Source organism: Trichomonas vaginalis, chromosome IV (assembly GCF_026262505.1).
Source record: "Trichomonas vaginalis G3 chromosome IV, whole genome shotgun sequence".
Taxonomy (NCBI): domain Eukaryota; phylum Parabasalia; order Trichomonadida; family Trichomonadidae; genus Trichomonas; species Trichomonas vaginalis.
This window is the reverse complement of record NC_067206.1, coordinates 31,590,639-31,611,387: the sequence shown is the minus strand read 5'-3', so window position 1 is coordinate 31,611,387 and position 20,749 is coordinate 31,590,639. Positions and strand designations below refer to the sequence as shown.

Sequence of the window (20,749 nt, the reverse complement as noted above, 5' to 3'; positions counted from 1 at the left end):
CACTTTTGTTCAGCACAAAAAACTACTCGGTCAAAGTGTTGTCATTTTTGTAAAATAACCGTCCTATCTCCGTGCCTATGACGAAGAAGTCTTGAAAATTCAAGAGGGTAGAAAAGAGGTTAGAAAAGAGGTTATATCTAACCTTCTACCCTAAACATTATTTTTGTCTGATTTTACGAAGAAGTCTTGACAAAACATTTACGAAGAAGTCTTGACAAAACATTTACGAAGAAGTCTTGACAAAACATTTACGAAGAAGTCTTGACAAAACATTTACGAAGAAGTCTTGACAAAACATTTACGAAGAAGTCTTGACAAAACATTTACGAAGAAGTCTTGACAAAACATTTACGAAGAAGTCTTGACAAAACATTTACGAAGAAGTCTTGACAAAACATTTACGAAGAAGTCTTGACAAAACATTTACGAAGAAGTCTTGACAAAACATGAAAACATATATAATTTGTGAAAAGCTCCTGGAAGACCCGTATATATAAGACCTTCATTTATACTAAACATCTTCGGGGGCTAGAAGGCACGAAGTGCCTGGAAGCCATCCCCCAAGAAAAAAAAAACTTCATTATACTCATTCATCCTCAGGGCTAGAAGGCACGAAGTGCCTGGAAGCCCCACTACCTTTTTTTTTTTTTTTTTTTTTTTTTTTTTTACGAACTTTAACACAAGTTTTTTGATCCAATAGAAAATTGAATTCTTTGAATAAATAAAATATTTTATGTATTAACATATTAAATTTCCTAATTATTTTTTCTTCTTGGGAAAATTTTTGAATTCGAATAGAAAATTCAATAAATTGAAATTGGGTTGAAAGAATTCTCCATATTAACTTGTCATATATTTCAGATCATATAAATTAAGTTAATTAAATTTTTTAAAAACCTTAATAGGATAAAAAAAAAGAATTTACACTCTCTCACTTTGAAAACGTAGAAAATGCCAATCTATTGGTATACATTTTAGTTTTGTTAAGTTTACAAAACGATTACTCTAGATTTTAAAGATTTATCAAGAATTTAGAGAATATCCTTCTCAAAACAACTTTAATAGCGAAGGATTAGTATTGAATCGGATTTGTAACATAATTATAGTACATTACAATACAATTTCTCCGACTTTTAAATATTTTTGAAATATTTACAAAATATGCTCTTTCTATCATCGATACTTTAATACAGAGCAAATTTAGTAAATGTCATCACGTTATTTTTTCATAAATCGTTTTCGAACTTTTGAAATATTTATTTTAAACCAGTTTTCTACATTTAATATGTGAATTATATCAAAAGTAGATGGGCGATACTTGTAAATCTATTTAAACTATTAGTTTGCTATTATTGAAGAACTTTATAATTTTTTTTTCTTATGTATGGAATTAAAGATAATTTTGCCGATTCCAACTGGTTTTTCTATATGAGTTAAATATGCCAAGTGAAATTGGACTTGCCAATATTGTAAATTGAAGTATGGACTATATATCGATTTTCATTGATTGATGAATAACTCGGAGTAATGTAATTGTTGATAATGAAAAATAGTTTTCAATTGCTGGTAAGGGCCAATGTAAAAAAAAAAAAAAAAAAAAGGTAGTGGGGCTTCCAGGCACTTCGTGCCCTCTAGCCCCGAAGATGTTTAGTATAAATGAAGTTTTTATTCGGAAAATTCTTAGTCTTCTGGTGTGAATTCGGAGGACTCTTCTTCTTCCTCCTCCTCTTCTTCCTCTTCTTCGTCATCGTCGGCGTAGTGGAGGAGGACGTAGTTCATCCAAATTCTGTATGGACGTCCTGATTTGGATTTAAATGAGATGGACATATTTTGTGTGAGTGTTATTTCAGTTTCGATAAAGAGTTGGTGTGCTGGTTTGAATATATGTTCGACGTAGGAGAATTTGTGCAACTCATCTTCTCCCAATTCTGTATTGATACAGACTTCGATGAAGTCACCACTGAGAATGTCTTCACCTGTGGGCATATCCACAACAATTAAATGAACGACACAATAGTTGTGAAATTCATTAGTAGGAAATACTGTTGCAGGCGTATTATATGAGGGGAAAAATGTTTTTTCTTCCCCAAATTCATCTGCTACTTCATCTTCATCGTATCCGTTGTTAAAAGCTTTAAATTCATGTACAATTTGAGCAAATTGTTGACGGAGATTTGGTGGCATACGTAAGCAAGCTTGTAACAATGTCCTACCTTCCACACACTCAGCAAATATGGGAAGGTAGGAACATATAATGTCCGTCAATTGGTCCTGGTTGGGGACCAATTGACAGAGTTTTGTGTATGCCGTTATTGTTTCTTTAACGGTATTTGTGTAGATACGGTTATATGGAGTATTTCCCTGGTTGTTAAGGGAAAAATACTCATCCGATTGTAATTTCAATCTTGACCTCAACTCTTTGTTCGGTATTCTTTGGTCTATTCTTAGAGCTGTATTTGTTCGTGCGGGCTGTGGTTTTAAAACATTCGAGTCAAGTTTTAATTGCTTCGAATTGGATGTCGATTTGAATTGGGAGTCTTTTGAGTTCTCCTGAGCTTGGTTCTGTATTAAAGACTGAATAGCAGTGTCAGCTTCTTGTTTTTCGAGATAGTATTCTATTGAATTGGGCTTCACTGTTCGAGACGCGTACATTATGAAAAATGAACTGTTTTTTTCGGACTCATAGAAAAGTTTGAATAAACCGTTTTCGTCAACGGTAACCCCCTCTATTTTTTTATTTTATTTAATAGTTACCGTTGGAAACCGTTCCATCTCAAATATTGAATGAACTATAAACGTTTTTTGTTTTCTATATATACTTTTTTGTCCAACGGTAAAACTTTTTACACAACGGTTTTTGAGAGTCGTCGCCGTTGACTTTTTTGTAGAGCACTCAAAATAGTATAACTTTGTCCGGACAAGTAAGGGTCTATCGTCGCTACAGGAAAAGTTACAGGCGTTCCAAGGAAGTATACTTTGAGAAGCCTTTCCCCTTATAGAATGAGATAGGACGGTTATTTTACAAAACTGACAACACTTTGACCGAGTAGTTTTTTGTGCTGAACAAAAAGTGTCATATAAACATCTGTCAAAAACCGCTTTTTAACTTCACTTAAAATGCCACGTAAGCTACGTAAGAATATACGTAAGAGGAAGAGAGCATTGAAACATCCAATAGTAAAACTGACACCACAACAACAGTTGCAACAACAAATGATGAATGACCCCACTATGTTGCAACAAATGTCAAGCAACCCTATGCTTTTAAACCGAGTTATTGGTGCACAGAGTGGAGGTTTAAGAGCGGCACTTTTAGCGAAAATGGCAGGCTATGGTGGAGCTGCAGACGGAACAGCTTATAACCCTCAAAGTCAAATGAATTTGAGTTCACTCAAAAATCAAATAACAGATGTCAAAAAGTCAAACATAGACATACAGAAACAAATAAGTGAAAACGAAAAGAAACTAGAATATGACAGACACACAAAGAAACTCAATGAGTTAAACGTAGAGAAAAAGAAGAAAGAAGAACAACTGAAAGAACTAAGTACAGAGGAATATGCGAAAAAAGTGTCAGAAAAAGCAGCAGAAGTAGCAAAAATGGAACAAGATGTTATAAATTTGAAAAACCATACTACTCAATATAAAGTACTGAAAGATGAAGAAATAAAACAAAAAGCCCTGAAGACATATATGGATAGCGATGAGTATAAAAAAGAAGTTGAAGCAAATGTAAAGGCAGAAAAACTTTTACAGTTGCAAAACCAAACCGTACAGTATGAAAACTTAGCACAAGAAAGTAAAAATAACGACGCAGCCATGCAAAAGGCAATGAAAAGCGCAGAATATATAAAAGCTAATAATGACTGGTTAGATGCTCAAGCCAACGCTAAAGCAGCCCAACTTATAGGGTCAATAAGGACAAAAATACAAGCGGATGAAGACAGTTCAAATGAAGCTTTAATGAATGCTGACTTTAAGAACGCCTTCGAAGCTCTTCATAGTAAGGTGAAACTAGTGAACGACTTCTCATCTGGAAAGAAACTGAAGTCTGAAGGTTTCGACAAAGAGTTAAGAGAAGTAGCACAAAATATGACGAAAATAACAGATGCAGCAACGAGACAGGCAGTTCAAAGTGCCTATGACGCCGTTAGAGCAACTGTTGTGAAAAGTCAAGAAAAAGAGTTACAACAGACCAAAACAGACCTAGTAAATGCTTTCTTAAAAACGAAAAGTCAGGTAGGACATTATGCTGCAGATGGAACATATGTGCCAGCTGGTGGAACTTATATACCACCAAACCCTCCAAGAGAAGCACCTGCACCAGGACTACCTAAAACATTTACATCGTCACATGGACACAGACACAGGCATGCACCAAAACCAACACAACAACCAACACAACAACCAACACAACAACCAACAGTTCAAAACACTGCACCACAACCAACAGTTCAAAACACTGCACCACAACCAACAGTTCAAAACACTGCACCACAACCACCTCCACAACCAGCACAGCAACAACCACAAACAGAGCAAGGACATAAAAGAAGTAGAGAACAAGGAAACCAAGAATTCTTAAAAATGCTTAAGGAAGACTATGGTTACCCAGATACTCTTGACTTTAGTGACAGATATAAAGAAGCTATTAGAAAGTTCAAGGAAGGAAATACTGACCCGAACCTATTTAGCTTTATGGTTCAGCACCAAATGGATATAATTTCAAACCTGGAAAATACAAGCTCGCTAAGGGATATGATTTAATAGCATATCATCCAAATGACATGATGAATTTACTCCGAGATATTTGGTGTCAGAGCTAAATGATAATTCAACTCTCTTCATGAAACGCGTAAAAAATAGAGACGGAACGAAAGAAGAAAGGTTTATGAATCCGGATGACTTAGATAGGGAACTTTTAAAAACGGTCTCGGAATATATGAAATGCCAGCAGATGAGGTACAAGAAACTCCACAGGAAGAAGTTCAGATACAACCAGACATGGAAGAAATAGTTCAGCAACAACAGCTAGAAGAGCCTGAAGGAAACAACAAGTCCTCCTTTGGAAACTAACTTCACAGAACTAGATGAAGATTTGGAACAGCCGAAAAATCTTGACCCTCAACAAGAGTATGCGGAGAATATGGAATCTTTCCAAGAGTCTAAGAAAAATTCAGCTGACATAGTAGAAGAATATCGAAAAATGTTCGCCGACATACAAAAGACTCCAACATCAGATGAAAATATCCAGCATAGAATGGAAGAACTGAAAGAAATGTACACAAATACAACAATCCTTTTTACTTACGAGCATATAACGTTCAATCTTTGGATGAACTCGGTGAAAATAAAAGGTTAAATTTCAACAAAACATATAGAAATGAAACATTGTTTAAAGTTCATTCAGAACCTAGCCAATATGGAAACAAACCTACTTTTGTTTCTGCAGACGATGGAACTACAATGAGATGGGGTCATAAAGCTAATCCGGATAGGTGGTTCATAAACTTACAACCACAATTCCAAGAAGTTGTAGACGCAATGGAAGTGAATGGTGAACCAGATGTAGCTGGTATTTTCAGCGCGGCTTTAATGCCATTGAAAGATATGAAAGATGCAGATATTTTGGACCAGTATGAAATGAACATGGCTGATGGAAATATAACACCTGACGTTCTAGAACATTTATCTCAAAGAACTACACAGAACCATAGAGATGGTATATTTGGTGAAGAGTTTAGAAAGAAAGTTAGGGAGAGAGAAGGAAGAGAACCTATTGTACATGACCTTGCAAACGAAAGTTTACAAAATGTCATAAAAACTTACTTTGCAGACAATGAACCGAGAAGGGATGAATATTTAAGAAAACTCAAATGGACAGTACCAAATGAAATGTTAGTATTGAAAAACATGTTCCTTGACAAAATAAAACCAACTACAGAAATAAATGACGCAAGACTGAAACATTGGGTAAAAGCTTTCCCATTCACAAAAGATATTGTTGGTAACATGGAAAGAAAACCAGAATGGCTACAAAAACATATATTTGGAAACGAGCTTATTCCATATGGACAAGCGCTGTTTGAAGAGCTTGAACCGGAAACTCAGGAAAGAGTCATGCAAACAATACGCGAAGACTCAAATACAGACTATGACAAACTCTTTCTAGGATATAGGTTACCTGAGATGGGCGACCAGAGCCCAAAGGCAAAAAGGACATGGGAAATTTACAACATACTAGGTGAACATGAGGCAAAGATGCAACAAAACTCAGTCAGGAAGAAAGTAAAGCTTGGTACGAGTGGGTTCTATTATGATATATAAATCCAACTATTCTATATTTTTACCCATATGAAATGTACGCCGCTCAGAATATAACGCCAACAGTTTTGGATGCCATGAACGGAAATGTTTCCGAATGGTATAACGAATGCGACAATGCCATTAGAAGGTCAGAAATAGTTCCTGGAACTTACGAATATACAACTGCTGTTTCTTATGGAAACGTAGGTGAGTTTGGAGAAGGTTCTTCAACAACAGTAGATATTGCTTGCGACAGGTTTCATATTATTTCTATTGACAACTCATTCTTATACGTGGAACAAGACATTGAAATAAAACCTTCTGCCAAGTTGTCTGACAAGAAAGGTTGCAATGGAATTTTCTATGTCGGATACCAATATGCTCCAGAAGTTTTCATGGGATATAAGATATATTCTAACTCTGACTTAGTTCAAACAGTAACATGGGCAAACTATGAATGGTTCGCTTTGAGAAACTCAGTACAACCACAAGCTAGAGAACAAACAGACCAGTATGCAAATATTGAGAAAATAAGAAGACTTGACCCTAACGTTCCAGGAGTTTATGTTAACCTTTCTGGTTCAGATGGAACTGCTGCCACTAAAGTAAAACTGAAACTTAGAGTTCCTTTGTCATCTTTCCTCATCTTCAGGTTTTTAAGATACTTGCCAAACTGGGCAGGAAAAATTTCTATTGAACTTACTCCAAGCAAAAATAACTTAGTCATTGCACCAACACAAGACCCATTCAGCATTACTGTAGCTGGAACTGGTGGAGCCAAGTTCTGTGACTTTTGCAAAGACAAAGTTGACTTAGACTTTGGTTTCTCAAACTTCAACAATGAAGTAAACTATTATTTCAATGCTGCTGGAACTGCTTGGGACCCAGTTAAGTTCACATGCGAAAAATTTGAATGCAAGAGAATAGAAAGCAGACTTGCAGTCTATATGTTGGACCCAGATATTTCAAATGCTTTAGCTGCCAAATATATTGCAGTTCCACTTATGTTCCCTATACACCAAATATCTGTCAAAGACTTTGCAGGTGAAGTTGGAAACCAAAGTGCTGACCCAGGTGCAAGAACAGATATTGCTTTAACAACTGCAATGAAACATGCAGATACTATGTTTGTACTGTTCAGACGAACTATAAATGACTATTCTTGTTTCTACAACCCGGTATTAAATATCATATAAACATAGATGGCAAATATTATCCAAGAGAAGAATATTCTACAGTTGAGGATATGAGGTCATACAACTTGACATTAGATGCTATGAACTTTAACAACAACTTCACAACAACCATTAACCCTGAAATGCAAAGTTCTATTATGCCATATGTGAAAGTATGGACTCATACAGGAGGTCAAAAAACTCAATATACAAATGGAGACCGTTCAAACTTTTGGCTTGGCATTCCATTTGCTGACTCAGAAGACTTTATGGGTGGTATTTCAACTGTTGGTACTGTACAAATACAATATACTGGTGACAGAGACGGTCCAGATGAACTGAGAGCAAAGAAGTTTACAAAACCAATAGCACTTTTCACGGAAGATGCTCTTTTGAAGATTCGTTCGATGAAACCTGCTGGGGCTCCTCAGATTGGCATAACGACAGCTTCCATCGAGCAGATTTTGGCAGCAGGTCAGTAAGTTGTTCTTGAACTGACTTCTCTCCGTCAAATATTGACAGTACGCCAGTTTTGACATAATATTGTAGATAAACTTCCTTTAGAAATATCTGTAAGTTTTGAAGTTATATTTTTGTCTGCTTCAAGAACTTTCACCATTTCAGTTATACCAACTTTCTTTGCTTTATGAAAATATTTTGGTTCAGCAAAGACTGCTATTCTATAACATTTACCATTGTTTGTATAAAGAACTATTCTGTCAATGTATTTGTATTGTTTGTGTGTGTAAACTTTGTTCTGCTTCAATTCGAAGAGATACTCGAATACGTCCATCTTTTTATTCTAAGTAAAATGTCATTTCCGAAAAATAGAAGCGTAAGTGTTTCAAAAGGTTTAATGGCGGTGGCAGATGTGAAGTTAAATTCACCAACTCAAACAAACAGTCAAAGTGTTGTTGTCAATGTCAAAGACAGAGATGTTGAAGTGGGGAAACCATACGAAGACGAAGATGGTATAACAATTGTTCCTGTAAAAGAACAACCAACATATCCTGAAGTTAGCAGAGACTTAAGTTCTGTTGCAGATATTCGAAACGACTACCAACAACTGAAAGACAAACTTCAAACTCAGGAGAAGATTTGTCAAGCTTTAAGTATAATGTTAAACTTGGTCGAACACAACCCTGTAAAAGTGAACTCATATGTCATTGCACCTCATGAAGTTTTGAAAGAACTATTGAAACTTTTGACAGAGGCAGACGATATAAACATCAAAGAAATAGAACCCGACATTAGTTGCTGTGGTGTTTCATATAATGTCATTGACAAGATATACGTTATGAAAGGAGGTGAAACGTTGAACTTAAAGTATAGTTTCCCAGACGTCATAAAAATATTTGACGACCACAACATTTCATTAAAATTTATTTGCTAAGTAAAAATGTCAAAACTTCTTGAAAGATGTTTGAAGAAAAATAATATAGACTTTATTTCATGTAAAGGACTTTACACACTTTTGAACGATATGAAAGACCCTGTTTTGTTTGTTCGTGTAGACAAAGGAAAGTTCTATGTCTTTACAAAATATTTGAACTTCTTAGACAGAGAACTTCAAGAAACGCCATGTGAAAGTTTAGATGAAGTTCTTCTCCACTTTCAGAAAAACTTTTAAATATATATAAATGGCAGAAGATATAATGGTTTATACTATTACGACTAAAAACCCTGAGTCATATAATTCTATAACAACAAACTTACAAAGTCCTCAAGGACGGTATTGTAAACTAACTTAAACACAATGACGACTAAAGCCTGTTTTGCTCTTTTGACACCAGAAGACTTTATTGTTGTGAATGGTAAAAAATACTCCTTTGAAGATACTTACTCAGATATACCACCAACAGGTTTTGTTGACTTATTTAATACTTTAAGTACGGGTGTAACATGTGCTGCAACTAGAGCAGGTTTCATTATGTTTGGATGTCCGACTGAGTTTACTATAAACGATATGAGCTATAATACAAAACTTATTTCTGGTTTTTACTACCAACAGTTTCCTATAACAGGAAAAGGTGTCATACAAGGAATGTCTATTCCATTGACATTAAGCACACCAATCTTATATATTGTTTCAAACTTAGGTTCAAAGTGTTATTCGAATGTCGACAGAAACTATTATGACCAAAAGATACTTATGCGTATAAACAATACTTTCTCTGCTGTTTGCCTATTGTTCATTCGAATGCAGAATTTTCAACCTTAGTGAACTCAACACATTGGCAAGTATAACGTTGACATTAGTTGACGCAAACTTTGTTCCTGTAAAACTTTTATGTCCTATGTATTTGTCAATGACGGCAGAAAGTTTCGAATTGGAAGATGCAACTGGTGAAAGTATTGTATTACAAGAACAACTTCAACAACAAATAGCTCAAGAACAACAAATGCAACAAATGCAACAACAAAGTCAAGAATAAAAAAAATATTTTTTATTTTTATAAAAATGTACAGAATAGATGTTTCAGATTTTTATGACTTCCAAGCATTCAGAAATATGTGTCCATTTCGAGACTATAACAAAGCAGTCGAGAATTTGAAACGTTTAGTCATTTATGTCGACTCTGCCCCAGAATGTTATGTTATGAAAGAATGGGATGTAGTCTTTAACAAACCAAGAGCAACAATAGTTTCAGAACAAGAATGTAGACAGAAACTTAAGAAAATAAAAGTTGTACAAGTTGGCATGAAGATGTTAGATGCTTGGGATATCTTATTGTCAAAGTTAGAAGATTTTTCAGTTGGTATAAAGTTCTATACACCTTCTCCAAACTTCTATTCTATCTTCACTGGATATAAATACGAACAAGTAGAATGGAAAGAAAATATTATAGAAGCTTGGTTAGACCATGTCAAAGAAATTATATGCAATGGAAACGAAAGAGTCTATGAGTATATCTTATGTTGGTTTGCAAATATCTTACAACATCCAAGTGCTAAAAATGAAACTGCTCTCATTATAATTGGAAAACAAGGAACTGGTAAGAATACTTTCTTTACAGATATTTTGTGCAAACTGTTAGAAGGTTATTCGAATCCGAATATGACAAACTTAGAAAACATCTGTGGCAAGTTTAACTCCTCAATAGAGAATATGAAACTTATAGTTTGCAATGAACTTCAAAGTATAGATACAACAAAAGTTTTGAACTCAGATGCTTTGAAGAGTCTTATAACAGACAAAGTTGGTGTTGTTGAAAGAAAGTATAAAGACTCAAGAGTTTGTGAGAATGTTGCAAACTTCATTATGGTTTCAAACAATACTGTTCCGATGAAGTTAGAAAGTTCTGACAGAAGATATGTAGTTGTCAGAACGTCAGATTCTCATATGCAAGATACAGAATATTTGACGACTTAGCAGAAACTTTGACATCTGACTTTTACAACCACTGTTCTCATATTTTATGACATTAGATATTTCAAAGTTCAATCCAAGACAAATTCCACATACGAAGAGAGACAAACATTGTTAGAAGCAAACAAGAGTGTATATGAACTGTTCATAGATGAAACTGACTTTGAGTGTTTAGATGAAAGGTCATTGTACGATTCGTATAAACAAATTGTCAAGAATATGGTTATATGACAGCGTCTAAACGAACATTCTTGGCAAATGTCAAAAGTCTTTTAGACGTACAGAATGGTGTATATACAAAGAAAATTTTTTCTGAGTAAATTTTAAAAAAAATATTTTTTATCCGATAGAAAAGATGGCAAAATTCATCTCAGTAAATAAGTACATGTCAGGACTTAAAGAAGAACTAGACCCATTCACATATTTGAATGTTTACTTCTACCATTTTGAAAAGTCTTCATTCAGCAAAGTTTGGAACATCGAACCAGTTAAGTTTGCTATTGTGACTAAAAATGGTGCGAAATTTGAAGACTTAGACATAGAAGGTTTGTTAGCAGTCAAAGAAGTTTTGACAGAAGGTTTTCAAACCTTAAAGAAGGCAAAGCATACAAACTTGTTATACCTTATGAACCAAAGAAAGCAGACGACTATGAATATTATGAGTCTAAGATAGTTGAAGTTCAAGGTAAATTGGGTAAAAAGATTTTAGAGTCTAAGCCAGTGTTTGCTCCTAAAGAGGAAGAGAACATTGACATTGACCCAGAAATGTTCTAAAAATAAAATTTTATTTTTACATGTCAAATTTCTTTTTCTCTGGAACTGGTTCAGGTTCTTTCTTCTCTTCTTCTACTTTCTTTTCTTCTTTTCTCTCTTCTTCTTTTCTGGTGGAGTTATGTCAAATTTGGCGCAACCATATTTATGTAAAAGTTCTTTGTCCTTTAATAGCTCATCTATTCTGTTTTTATTTCATCTTCAAGAACAGCGCATGTGTCTTCTTTGCATTCTAAGAAGTTTTGTTGGACTTCATCTCTCCAAGAGGCGTCATCTCTGTCAACAAGTCTGTCATTGACAAATTTTAAGACTTCTCTGCTTAATGTTTTATGGTTCTTGTCATATTCCCAGAAACAAAACTTTAGAACAAATTCACCTTTCTTGTTTACACTATGTAAGATTTTATGGTCGACAGATGTTTTGCTGTCGAAAAGCTTGTCTCGAATATAGATAGCGAAATCGCTAGACATTTTCTAAAAGATAAAAATTTTAATTTTTCTAAAAATATGTTAGAAAAAAAGTTTGCTGACATTGACAAGAAATTTGAGAATGTTTTAAACAAGAACAAGAAGAAGTTAGAAAATGCTCAGATAAAGCCTATACATGACAAGTTCTTATTTGCTCAGAATGGTATAACAGGTCTAATTGCACCACCTGGGTCGGGTAAGACTTTCACTTATCTTAAAATGGCTGCACAACAACAAGAACTAGATGAGAAGAACCCATTCTATGAGTTAGTAGTCATTTGTAGTACTTCTGGTCAATTTGACCAAACCGTCAATTCGTTCAAAGATATTATAAAGAAGTCTAAGTTAGTATGTATAAAGACTCTGAGTTGTTGGATTGGATAAAGAAGTACCAAAGAAGAGTTTTGAAGTACAATGCTATAAATGAGTATATAAATTCTAAGTTTAAAGACCCAAATGAGGAAATGCAGAGAATATTAGAGAAGAAACACTTCAGAAACAAACAGAAAGAGATAGAATACATTTCGAAGAAATTGCAATCTTACGATTGGAAGACATACCCTCATAGGTGTCTTCTTATCTTAGATGACTTTGCTTCTCATCCTTTGCTTAAGAATAGAGAACAAGATATGTGTCGAATTCTTAAGAAGCTCAGACACTTTAACATCTCAGTCGTAATATGTGTACAGACAGCAAAGAGTTTAAGTAAGGATGTTAAAAAATACTTACTGACATTATACTTTTCCCCGGATTGTCCGAAGACGATTTCATGGAACTTATGAAAGAGTCCATGGCAGGTAAGTTTGACAGACATGAACTATGGGAGAAGTACAAAGTCATACAAGACCCTCATACTTCTTTCAGAATTCATATCTACGAACAAAGTTCAAATTGTAAAAAGTCAAGCTTGAAAAATAAAGAGTTCATTTACTCTGCTTGTTTGAAGTTGTCAAAATACTCTGTTATTTTTTCCTTCAGTAGCGGTAAGTCTTCTTTGAAGGTAAGTATTGTACAACCTTTAATATCCTAGTGTGTTTGAGGTAACGTATCTTGAACTATTTGTTTCACATCTTCATTTGGGGTCATTGAAATCGGTAAGTTTTCGCGATAGAACCAATTTCTGTCAGATTTGTAAATCTTAGCAAGGTCGTAAAAGCTTTTGTTGTTTCTTCTGACTAAATGCAACATAACCATATCTCTGTCTTCTTCATTTTCCATCTCTTCAGTATAAATCATATACTTATAGTTCTTTTCCTTTCCTTTTGGTACCGAACGTGGTATTCTTTTCTGAATGCTTTTGTCTTTTGCTTCAAGCTTGTTCTCTAGCTCTTCACGTTCTTGTCTATGAATTTCGTCAAGAAGTCTGTAAATATACCAAGCATAACGAGGCGAAGCCCACATTGCAACAGCATTTACAAGAAGTCTATGTACATAATATCCTCTTAAATTTATTGGCAAATTTTTACGATTTTCATGTGTTTTATGCAAGGCCGAGAATTCTCGGTCTAGAGAAATTTCACTCAAAAGTTCTTGTGTGCTTCGGTTTTTGAACCAATCGTCTGCGTGTTTGGTATCTGGAGCAAAACATGCAGTCAAAATACTTTGCATTTGGTACATATCGTCTTTGACCGAACGAATTAGACGCAATTGTTTGTTAAACTGTATGTACTCGTATTCTTCATTTATAGCTTCATGGACTATAACTGTTGTTGTGTTCTCGGTTGTTGACATATCTGTCTTTATATTCCGGATAAAAAAATAAAAAAAATAAAAATAACTTTATTTTTTATTTCGGGAAAATTCATGAAAATTCAAGAGGGTAGAAATGAGGGTAGAAATGAGGTTAGATCTAACCTTCTACCCTAAATTATATTTTTACTGAATTCAGCAACAAAATTCAAATTGTAAAAAAGTCAAGCTTGAAAAATCTAAGTGTTTAGTCTTAGTAAGATGGTAGCTTCTTAAAGCAAATACCATTGCTGAGTTTTATGTACGTGAAGAGAAGTACAATGAATTCAATTACGAGTACAATTGCAATGACAACTAAGGCAACTATTTTTGTCTTTTGCCAGCAAGGGTACTTCTTCTCTTCCAATGGTTCGGCAGAACTATACTCACTCATGAGAAATGCCAAAACGGTTTAATAGAAAAAGTGTCATTTTTTCATGTCCGAAGACTCGAAGGTGCAACACTTCCAAAATACCGACGAACTCAGAAGAGCAGCATGGCAGTATGTTCTTGACAACTTCTTTGAGTTCTCCAGGAACACCTTGGAAAATGCTGAAGAACTCCGACACAGAGAATTTGGAGAAATTGCACTCCAATACTACCTTGACAAACAAAGGGTAAACAAAGGGTAAACAAAGGGTAAAATAAGACTAAAAACTTAACGTTTAAAAAGTGACATTTTTAATGAGCTCCGAGTCACCGAGAAAACTTGGTCAGATGTTAGCAGCTTACTTCCCTGAGGAGGATGGAAGCGTTACATACATAAGGTTCAAAAACAACGAACCTGGAATTGCGTACCAAATTCGCAATTGCATGACCATGGAAGAGTACGAAAGGTTTCTACAAGAGAAACCAGCTCTAAACAACTCAGAAAAGAAAGAATAAAAAGTTTAACTCGTAATTGTTTATTTTTTTACTTGTATGGGCAAGCTGCAAGAATGAAGTCGACTATCTCAGTCTTTGTTTTGACGAGCTGGACGGCTCTTGCGAGTACGTCTGTTTTGCGGTCTCCAGCTGGTGTCTGACCTTCGTAATTGCGCATGTTCTTGAGAGCTCCAACTGTAAATGATTGTAGGATGAAGAGTCTCTCAGACTGCTTGAGGTAGTCTTCACGGTCACGAACCGAATCTGTGGTACGAGTCGAATCGGTCGATTTGAGGGAAGAGACTGAAAGCCTGTCGTCTTCCATAGGGGCTGTGGCATAATCTTTGCGTAAACGGTTCAGACCTTCTTCGAACTCTTGGTCTCTCTTCGATTGGGATTGAGATTGGAATTGCTGGGGTGGAGCTTGCTGGAACATCCAAGGGTTGGGGAAGTAAGGCATAGGCTGAGGAGGGTAGTTCGGGAAGCCTTGTAGTGGAAATTGGTAGTAACCTTGAGGTGGAAATTGGTAGTAATTTGGTGGAGGTACTTGCTGGAACTGAGGTGCAGGGGCTGGTGCTTTAGGTTCCTCTGGTTTGGGAATGGACTCAGTTGGTGGGACGTCGGACATTCGTTTGTGGCTTAACCGTCGGACCACAACGATAAAAATCTCTGCTACTAGCAGTACTTCTACTGACAGTAGAAGTACTTTTACTGACAGTAGAAGTACTTTTACTGACAGTAGAAGTACTTTATCGTCGAAAACCCTCTCAAATTTTCCTTTTTACTGACGGTAGAAGTACTTTTACTGACAGTAGAAGTACTTTTACTGACAGTAGAAGTACTTTTACTGACAGTAGCAGTACTTTTTCTGACAGTAGAAGTACTTTTACTGACAGTAGCAGTACTTTTTCTGACAGTAGCAATGGTCGAGGTCGAACCTACCGACGAGGCAATTTACCTAATTGAAATTAACGAGCTTGTTAAAGACTTCCTCAGGCAGAATGTAAAAGGCAAGCTTGTTAGCGGTTGGATAACGGGAAGGGCTGCCTTGAATCTCGAGACTTCGACTGGAATTCCAATTCAAATACCAGACGGGACAGCCTACGATGGCATAAAGCAAGCAAAGAAAGAAGCTCTTCTCAAGTTCTTTGCAAAGCGTCCTTGGATACAACTTCCAAACAAGGAGAACCCTTTCCCAAGAATGAGCCAAATTCTCAAGGGTCTCCTTCACTTCTCGGGTCAGCCGTTCTACATAACCTGTGAAGGCGACATCCAACCAGTTCAGTAAACCTTAACGTTTAGAGTAAAAACATTTTTTTTCATTTTTTGAATGAAGCAAGTTAAATTCGTCCCACACCAATCTCAATGGACCGATGAAGAGTTTCAAGCCATAGTTGAAGACGTTGAGAACGACATAGACGGCGAACTTGAAGGAGCTCAAATCACAATTGCAACCAAAATTGCAGGAGTCAAGGAACAGATAGCTCCACTTAAAGCTACCAAAGCTACTCTTGACCTCATGGATAGTTACCGTTTAGAAGTAAAGAGTGGAATAAGACAATTAAAATTGAAACTTCTAAACTACGAAGCTATACTCCAAAAGTTAGCAGAAATGAGAAGACTTTACCAGAGCTACTTACATGTAAGGGACTTACCTTCAAGCAGTCCGACCAAAGATGAATTTTCTGACATTGTCCCAATTTTGTCCGAAAGTCAGCTCAGATGTTTTGAACTGCTCCCAACATATCCAGAATATGAACGTTTGCCTGAACTCTTCCGCAATCTCAAAAAACGTTTTTTGGTTCTCATGTTCGAAACTTTTATCGGAAGAGACAACAAACGTTCAGAAGAAGAACAAGATATTATTTTAAACTTGTTGTATGACATAACTGTCATAACAAGCTTTTTGAAGTAAAACCGCCATTCTCAAACCACTTCATTTTTTCGATGTCCGAACAAGCACCGAAGCCGAACACAATAGCAGATGTCCTTTCAAGGTTGCCAGACAAGCGCCCAGTTCAAATTCAAATTGCCCAATTGAAAGCTCATCTGACAAACACCAGTTAAGACTCTCCAAAGTATCTTAATGGAAGAGATAACCAATCTCAAAGCCAATGTCCTCATGAACCAAGCTTCCAATGAGAAAGTCCTGAACAATTTCACGGAAACCTTGCGCAATTACGAGAGAGAAAACCGAGACCTTGCCAGACTCATCTACCGTTTCTTCGAAGAGATAGACGCCATCTGGAAGGTACTCGGAAAGGACAGAACATGCAACACCGTACTTCGTGAGTACCAAATTGAAGAAGGAATTGTCGAGGAAGAAGAGGAAGAAGAGGAAGAAGAGGAAGAAGAGAAACACGAAGAAGTTTCCTGAAGCGCTACATGGGCAACCCTTGTTGCCGATGACGGTTACGAAATTTCCCAACCCTACCCATACCAAATCCGCAACAAGGCGACAGGCAAGGTTCTTACCCCAGTCCTCAACAACTTGGGACACTTGAACCTTAACCTTCGGAATCGCGGTTCAATCTCCATGGGCAAGCTTGTCGCAATTCAATGGGTTCCAAATCCAGGCAAGAAGACGAAGGTCAGACACATTGACGGTGACAAGCTCAACAACCGTAAGGAGAACCTCGAGTGGTTCTAAGAGTAAAAAAATTTTATTTTAGGGGAAACCCCAAGTAAATTTAGGTGTTTATTTGGATAAGTATGTTAAATTAAGGGTAATTTGAAAATTAGTTCCCGACCTTTGAATTGGGCTCTTTCGTTATCCCAGTTGCGTAGGAGGTCGTCCCAGAGGAGTTGGTAGAATTGCCAATCCAAGGACGATTTGTCCTCCCAGGCATTGAGGATGTACTGCTCGTAGAGTTTCATGACCTCTGCCTTGCACCAGACACCCTCTCCCTTGGAACGTAAGGCTTCTTCGAAGTGCTCGAATGCGATTGGCTGCGTGACCATCCGAAATGACACTTTTTGTCCGTTTGGTCAATGTTCGTGTCTCGTGCCATAGTCGACGAAAATACAGACAAACAGGTTATATATGAGTTTGAGACCAAGAATGGTGTAACTCGACCTGTCCGATTCAAAGACTCCGAGGGCGACCATGAAATTAAACGGAAATTAGCTAGGAAGGAATATAAAATGGACTGGTTGCCACCACCTCCACCTCACCACCTTTACCTGTTCCTCAAGTAAATAAGCCTTTCCCGTTCCCAAGAATTCCCACATTTTAATTCAAATTCGAATAAAATTTTTTTATTTCATGCAATGTTTTATTTCTGTGCCGTCTTCAAGTATGCCCCAGTACTTACGCTTGGAGAGGACATGAACTTCGGTGAAAATTTTGTCCAATTTGAATTGACCCATCTTTTCACCGACCATGCCCATTTCAATGAGTTTGTTGTATCCTTCTTCGTTCGTCATGAGTGCGTCAATGTTCTCATAGTAAACCACAACTTTCGATTTGACTTCGGAGAAGAATTTGTTGTAGTTGTCAAGGACTGCCTTTGCGAACTGAGGGTAAGACCAATGTTCGACAATAGGTTTTAATGTGGTTACTAAGCCACTTTGACCTTGAGTGAATTCGTACTTCAAAACAAAAGGAGAAAACCTTTCAACAAAGTTGTCGACCTTCTCATAATGTTTACTCTTCATCTCTTGAGGTTTCTTAATGGAATATCCCCATGTCGAATTCATAAGCAATTTGAGTGTCATTGCAAGTTTGGGGTTTGAAGCTTTCCTAATATCATACAGTTGTTGTATGACTTTTCCAACTGTATAGTTCCTTCCGGGAACTCACCATCTTCGTTTGGAATTCCAGTCGGAATATATTGGACAAACCTCATGTATGCAGCGTTAAGGTCGACATAGTATATCTTTTCGTTTGAGTCGAACTTGTCGCAACCAATTGTGTCCAGTTTGTGGAAATTCAAGTGAGTCTCTTATCTTCTGAGAAGCTTCTCCTGTTATCTCATAACATCATCGAAGCAACCTGTTTTCATATAAAACCTTCTGACCTAACTCAGATGCTCTCCAATACAATTTGACGTCAATTGGATGTCTCAATGGAAGTTTGTTTATAGCATCTTGAAGTTCTTGCAACCTCATTGGAAGTTCTTCTGGTTCAGGTTGGTATCCGAACAATCCAACTCCTTTTGGAATTGTGTACTTCTTTTGTACTAGAACTTTGTCTGGAACAACTTTTGGTCTTGCTAACAGTGAAAAGTTTGTTTCGTCTTTTGGTACAAAAGTTTCTGTCAGCTTGTCATCTGGAATTGGTTCCAACAAACCTTTCTCGAAAAGAATGTTTACAGCTCTGACAATATTGCACTTGCCTTTTCCGAACAATGGGTTTGTAAGACTTTCGTTCAACATGAAGTGGTTGTGGACAATTACAATCTTCAACCATGGTAAATTGAACTCAACAACATAGTCGTCATGTGAAGAACCTTTCTCAGTCGGAATGTTGACTCGGATATTGACATTTGCCAACGGTGCAATTTTTGCCAATTGACCTCTGAGAATGTACCTTGTCTTCACACATGACTCAAGATACTTCATCTTCTCTTCTGAAACAAGACCAGAGTTCCTGAGACATGTAAGAATACAAGGTTCATTGACAATTGTTTCAATTGAATTGTAAATTCCATACCTTGTCAAGTCAATGTCAGACTTATTTATGAAGGGGAAGTATCCAGCATGTTGTCTGACTGCTTGAGGGTTAGGTTGGTACCATTCGAACTTGACACTTGCAATTCCTTCAATTGCATTCAAAATGTCTGAGTCGGAGTCAAACATTTGTTCTCTCTTTGTAGTCTTGAAAGCGTCAAGAAGTTTTGCAGCTGTTTGTTCATTGCCATTTGCATAGTAAATGTGACCATCCAAATCTGTTATGGTCAATCTGAGATTGTATCCTTTCTTATTTCCGTCTTGTATGGCAGCAAGTACACCCATGAAGCCTTCTTTGTTCTTTCCTTCGTCAAAGTTTACTGTAAAGGTTCGACCAGATGTAATTTGACTTCTAACTTCACGATACTTTTCATATGCATATCTTGTTCTTTCCATGGGAGCATGTGCGTCTTCACCTTTTCCTTTTTTCCTTCTCAAAGGATGCAATTGTTCGTCATGTTTCCAGTAGAATCTGGCAAAGCCGTCGTGTCCTTCAACTTGAGGTTCACTAACATCGAAAGCATGTCCATAAGACGTTCTTCTTCTAACCTCTCTAGTCTGTTTGGATAATTTGCACGTGCTGTTTCCAAATCCATTTCGTAGCGAAGACCAGCCATTTGTCATAGACTTTTATGGGTCTTCCCTTCCTATATTTAAAATTCTTCGAAACTCTCCAACCATATCTTTGTCAACTCTTTTATTCTAGCAGACTTTCTATCCTTTCTATATGGGGGCATTTTTATAAAAATAAAAAAATGTTTTTTCTTTACTTAACATAACCGCCTGCTGCCATAAGTCTTTGACGCCAACCCAACCCTATAATGAAGGTTGACTTGGTTTAGTTTGGAAACTAAACTTTTGTTTTGGTTTATCTTCAGTTTTGGTTTCTCTTCTTCTATCGGTTTTCGTCACTTTTCGGTTCCTCTGACTTTACTTCACTTAACATTGTGTCGTCAACATCTTCATAAATATCATATGCCATTTGTTTTTGTTTTCCTTTCAACTTTTGTGTTGTTGTAAAGTTTATATTTGACTCTAAGTCAATGATGATTCTATAATGAACTGTTGGTCAGTGAAGTAAACTTTTCCATCTGTTGTCTCGAAAGCTCCTTCAGACTTCAATATTTTATTTGTGAGAGTCTGTTTCTTTTTTGAGATACTAGCCGTTCCATTTCTATGAAAAGTGACTTTATAGTTAGGGTTTGTATTTCCAGACCTGGCACTTTCTATATTGAATTTTTCTCTTCATCTGTAAGTTCTTTGACAGGTTTTGACAATGGTTCTGAACTTTTGTTTGTGGTGTCAAATCTACCGTTTCAACTTCTTCGGTCATTTCATCTCAGTAAAAAATTTTAGTTTGGTTTGTTTCAACTGGTTGTTGTTGTTTTTAAGTCGGT

At 36.4% G+C, this 20,749-nt stretch overlaps 12 protein-coding genes and 6 pseudogenes across 18 annotated transcripts, besides 5 other annotated features; 10 read left to right on the top strand and 8 right to left on the bottom strand.

Moving 5' to 3' along the window:
* Positions 1 to 667: part of a mobile genetic element that runs on past the window's edge.
* Positions 568 to 667: a terminal%2Cinverted (terminal inverted repeat of Maverick-3 transposon ID:TVAGG3_0203100).
* A 913-nt stretch (positions 668 to 1,580) lies between these two features.
* Positions 1,581 to 1,667: a mobile genetic element.
* Positions 1,581 to 1,667: a terminal%2Cinverted (terminal inverted repeat of Maverick-3 transposon ID:TVAGG3_0203090).
* A 13-nt stretch (positions 1,668 to 1,680) lies between these two features.
* Positions 1,681 to 2,652, bottom strand: TVAGG3_0203080 (uncharacterized protein; the record flags this gene model as incomplete). The annotated part of the gene is made up of 1 exon (XM_001291929.2): positions 1,681 to 2,652. One exon carries the CDS (start codon positions 2,650 to 2,652, stop codon positions 1,681 to 1,683), a length of 972 nt encoding a protein of 323 aa, XP_001291930.2.
* A 465-nt stretch (positions 2,653 to 3,117) lies between these two features.
* Positions 3,118 to 3,591, top strand: TVAGG3_0203070 (protein of unknown function, DUF4106 family; the record flags this gene model as incomplete). Its single annotated transcript, XM_051226366.1, has 1 exon — positions 3,118 to 3,591. A coding segment is annotated over one exon (474 nt), but the record flags the coding sequence as incomplete, so codon positions are not given.
* Positions 3,592 to 3,600: 9 nt separating this feature from the next.
* On the top strand, positions 3,601 to 5,208 carry TVAGG3_0203060 (annotated as a pseudogene). The gene has a single exon. A coding segment is annotated over exon 1 (1,608 nt).
* A 336-nt stretch (positions 5,209 to 5,544) lies between these two features.
* Positions 5,545 to 6,327, top strand: TVAGG3_0203050 (protein of unknown function, DUF4106 family; the record flags this gene model as incomplete). The annotated part of the gene is made up of 1 exon (XM_051226365.1): positions 5,545 to 6,327. The coding sequence occupies one exon, from the start codon at positions 5,545 to 5,547 to the stop codon at positions 6,325 to 6,327; it is 783 nt and encodes a 260-aa protein (XP_051111351.1).
* A 74-nt stretch (positions 6,328 to 6,401) lies between these two features.
* TVAGG3_0203040 (protein of unknown function, DUF4106 family) lies at positions 6,402 to 7,247 on the top strand (the record flags this gene model as incomplete). Its single annotated transcript, XM_051226364.1, has 1 exon — positions 6,402 to 7,247. A coding segment is annotated over one exon (846 nt), but the record flags the coding sequence as incomplete, so codon positions are not given.
* Positions 7,248 to 7,465: 218 nt separating this feature from the next.
* Positions 7,466 to 13,896: a mobile genetic element.
* On the top strand, positions 8,338 to 8,874 carry TVAGG3_0203030 (protein of unknown function, DUF4106 family; the record flags this gene model as incomplete). Its single annotated transcript, XM_051226363.1, has 1 exon — positions 8,338 to 8,874. The coding sequence occupies one exon, from the start codon at positions 8,338 to 8,340 to the stop codon at positions 8,872 to 8,874; it is 537 nt and encodes a 178-aa protein (XP_051111349.1).
* Positions 9,943 to 10,780, top strand: TVAGG3_0203020 (uncharacterized protein; the record flags this gene model as incomplete). The annotated part of the gene is made up of 1 exon (XM_051226362.1): positions 9,943 to 10,780. A coding segment is annotated over one exon (838 nt), but the record flags the coding sequence as incomplete, so codon positions are not given.
* TVAGG3_0203010 lies at positions 11,642 to 12,092 on the bottom strand (annotated as a pseudogene). The gene has a single exon. A coding segment is annotated over exon 1 (451 nt).
* TVAGG3_0203000 lies at positions 12,129 to 12,564 on the top strand (annotated as a pseudogene). The gene has a single exon. A coding segment is annotated over exon 1 (436 nt).
* On the bottom strand, positions 13,116 to 13,820 carry TVAGG3_0202990 (KilA, N-terminal/APSES-type HTH, DNA-binding family; the record flags this gene model as incomplete). The annotated part of the gene is made up of 1 exon (XM_051226361.1): positions 13,116 to 13,820. One exon carries the CDS (start codon positions 13,818 to 13,820, stop codon positions 13,116 to 13,118), a length of 705 nt encoding a protein of 234 aa, XP_051111347.1.
* A 178-nt stretch (positions 13,897 to 14,074) lies between the features above and the next one.
* Positions 14,075 to 14,211, bottom strand: TVAGG3_0202970 (uncharacterized protein; the record flags this gene model as incomplete). The annotated part of the gene is made up of 1 exon (XM_051226360.1): positions 14,075 to 14,211. A coding segment is annotated over one exon (137 nt), but the record flags the coding sequence as incomplete, so codon positions are not given.
* A 290-nt stretch (positions 14,212 to 14,501) lies between these two features.
* On the top strand, positions 14,502 to 14,702 carry TVAGG3_0202960 (uncharacterized protein; the record flags this gene model as incomplete). Its single annotated transcript, XM_051226359.1, has 1 exon — positions 14,502 to 14,702. The coding sequence occupies one exon, from the start codon at positions 14,502 to 14,504 to the stop codon at positions 14,700 to 14,702; it is 201 nt and encodes a 66-aa protein (XP_051111345.1).
* Positions 14,703 to 14,730: 28 nt separating this feature from the next.
* On the bottom strand, positions 14,731 to 15,309 carry TVAGG3_0202950 (uncharacterized protein; the record flags this gene model as incomplete). Its single annotated transcript, XM_051226358.1, has 1 exon — positions 14,731 to 15,309. One exon carries the CDS (start codon positions 15,307 to 15,309, stop codon positions 14,731 to 14,733), a length of 579 nt encoding a protein of 192 aa, XP_051111344.1.
* A 702-nt stretch (positions 15,310 to 16,011) lies between these two features.
* On the top strand, positions 16,012 to 16,596 carry TVAGG3_0202940 (uncharacterized protein; the record flags this gene model as incomplete). Its single annotated transcript, XM_051226357.1, has 1 exon — positions 16,012 to 16,596. One exon carries the CDS (start codon positions 16,012 to 16,014, stop codon positions 16,594 to 16,596), a length of 585 nt encoding a protein of 194 aa, XP_051111343.1.
* A 783-nt stretch (positions 16,597 to 17,379) lies between these two features.
* Positions 17,380 to 17,642, bottom strand: TVAGG3_0202930 (annotated as a pseudogene). The gene has a single exon. A coding segment is annotated over exon 1 (263 nt).
* Positions 17,643 to 17,672: 30 nt separating this feature from the next.
* TVAGG3_0202920 lies at positions 17,673 to 17,917 on the top strand (annotated as a pseudogene). The gene has a single exon. A coding segment is annotated over exon 1 (245 nt).
* A 22-nt stretch (positions 17,918 to 17,939) lies between these two features.
* Positions 17,940 to 18,398, bottom strand: TVAGG3_0202910 (DNA/RNA polymerases family; the record flags this gene model as incomplete). The annotated part of the gene is made up of 1 exon (XM_051226356.1): positions 17,940 to 18,398. One exon carries the CDS (start codon positions 18,396 to 18,398, stop codon positions 17,940 to 17,942), a length of 459 nt encoding a protein of 152 aa, XP_051111342.1.
* Positions 18,399 to 18,900: 502 nt separating this feature from the next.
* Positions 18,901 to 19,948, bottom strand: TVAGG3_0202900 (annotated as a pseudogene). The gene has a single exon. A coding segment is annotated over exon 1 (1,048 nt).
* Positions 19,949 to 20,749: the final 801 nt, after the last annotated feature.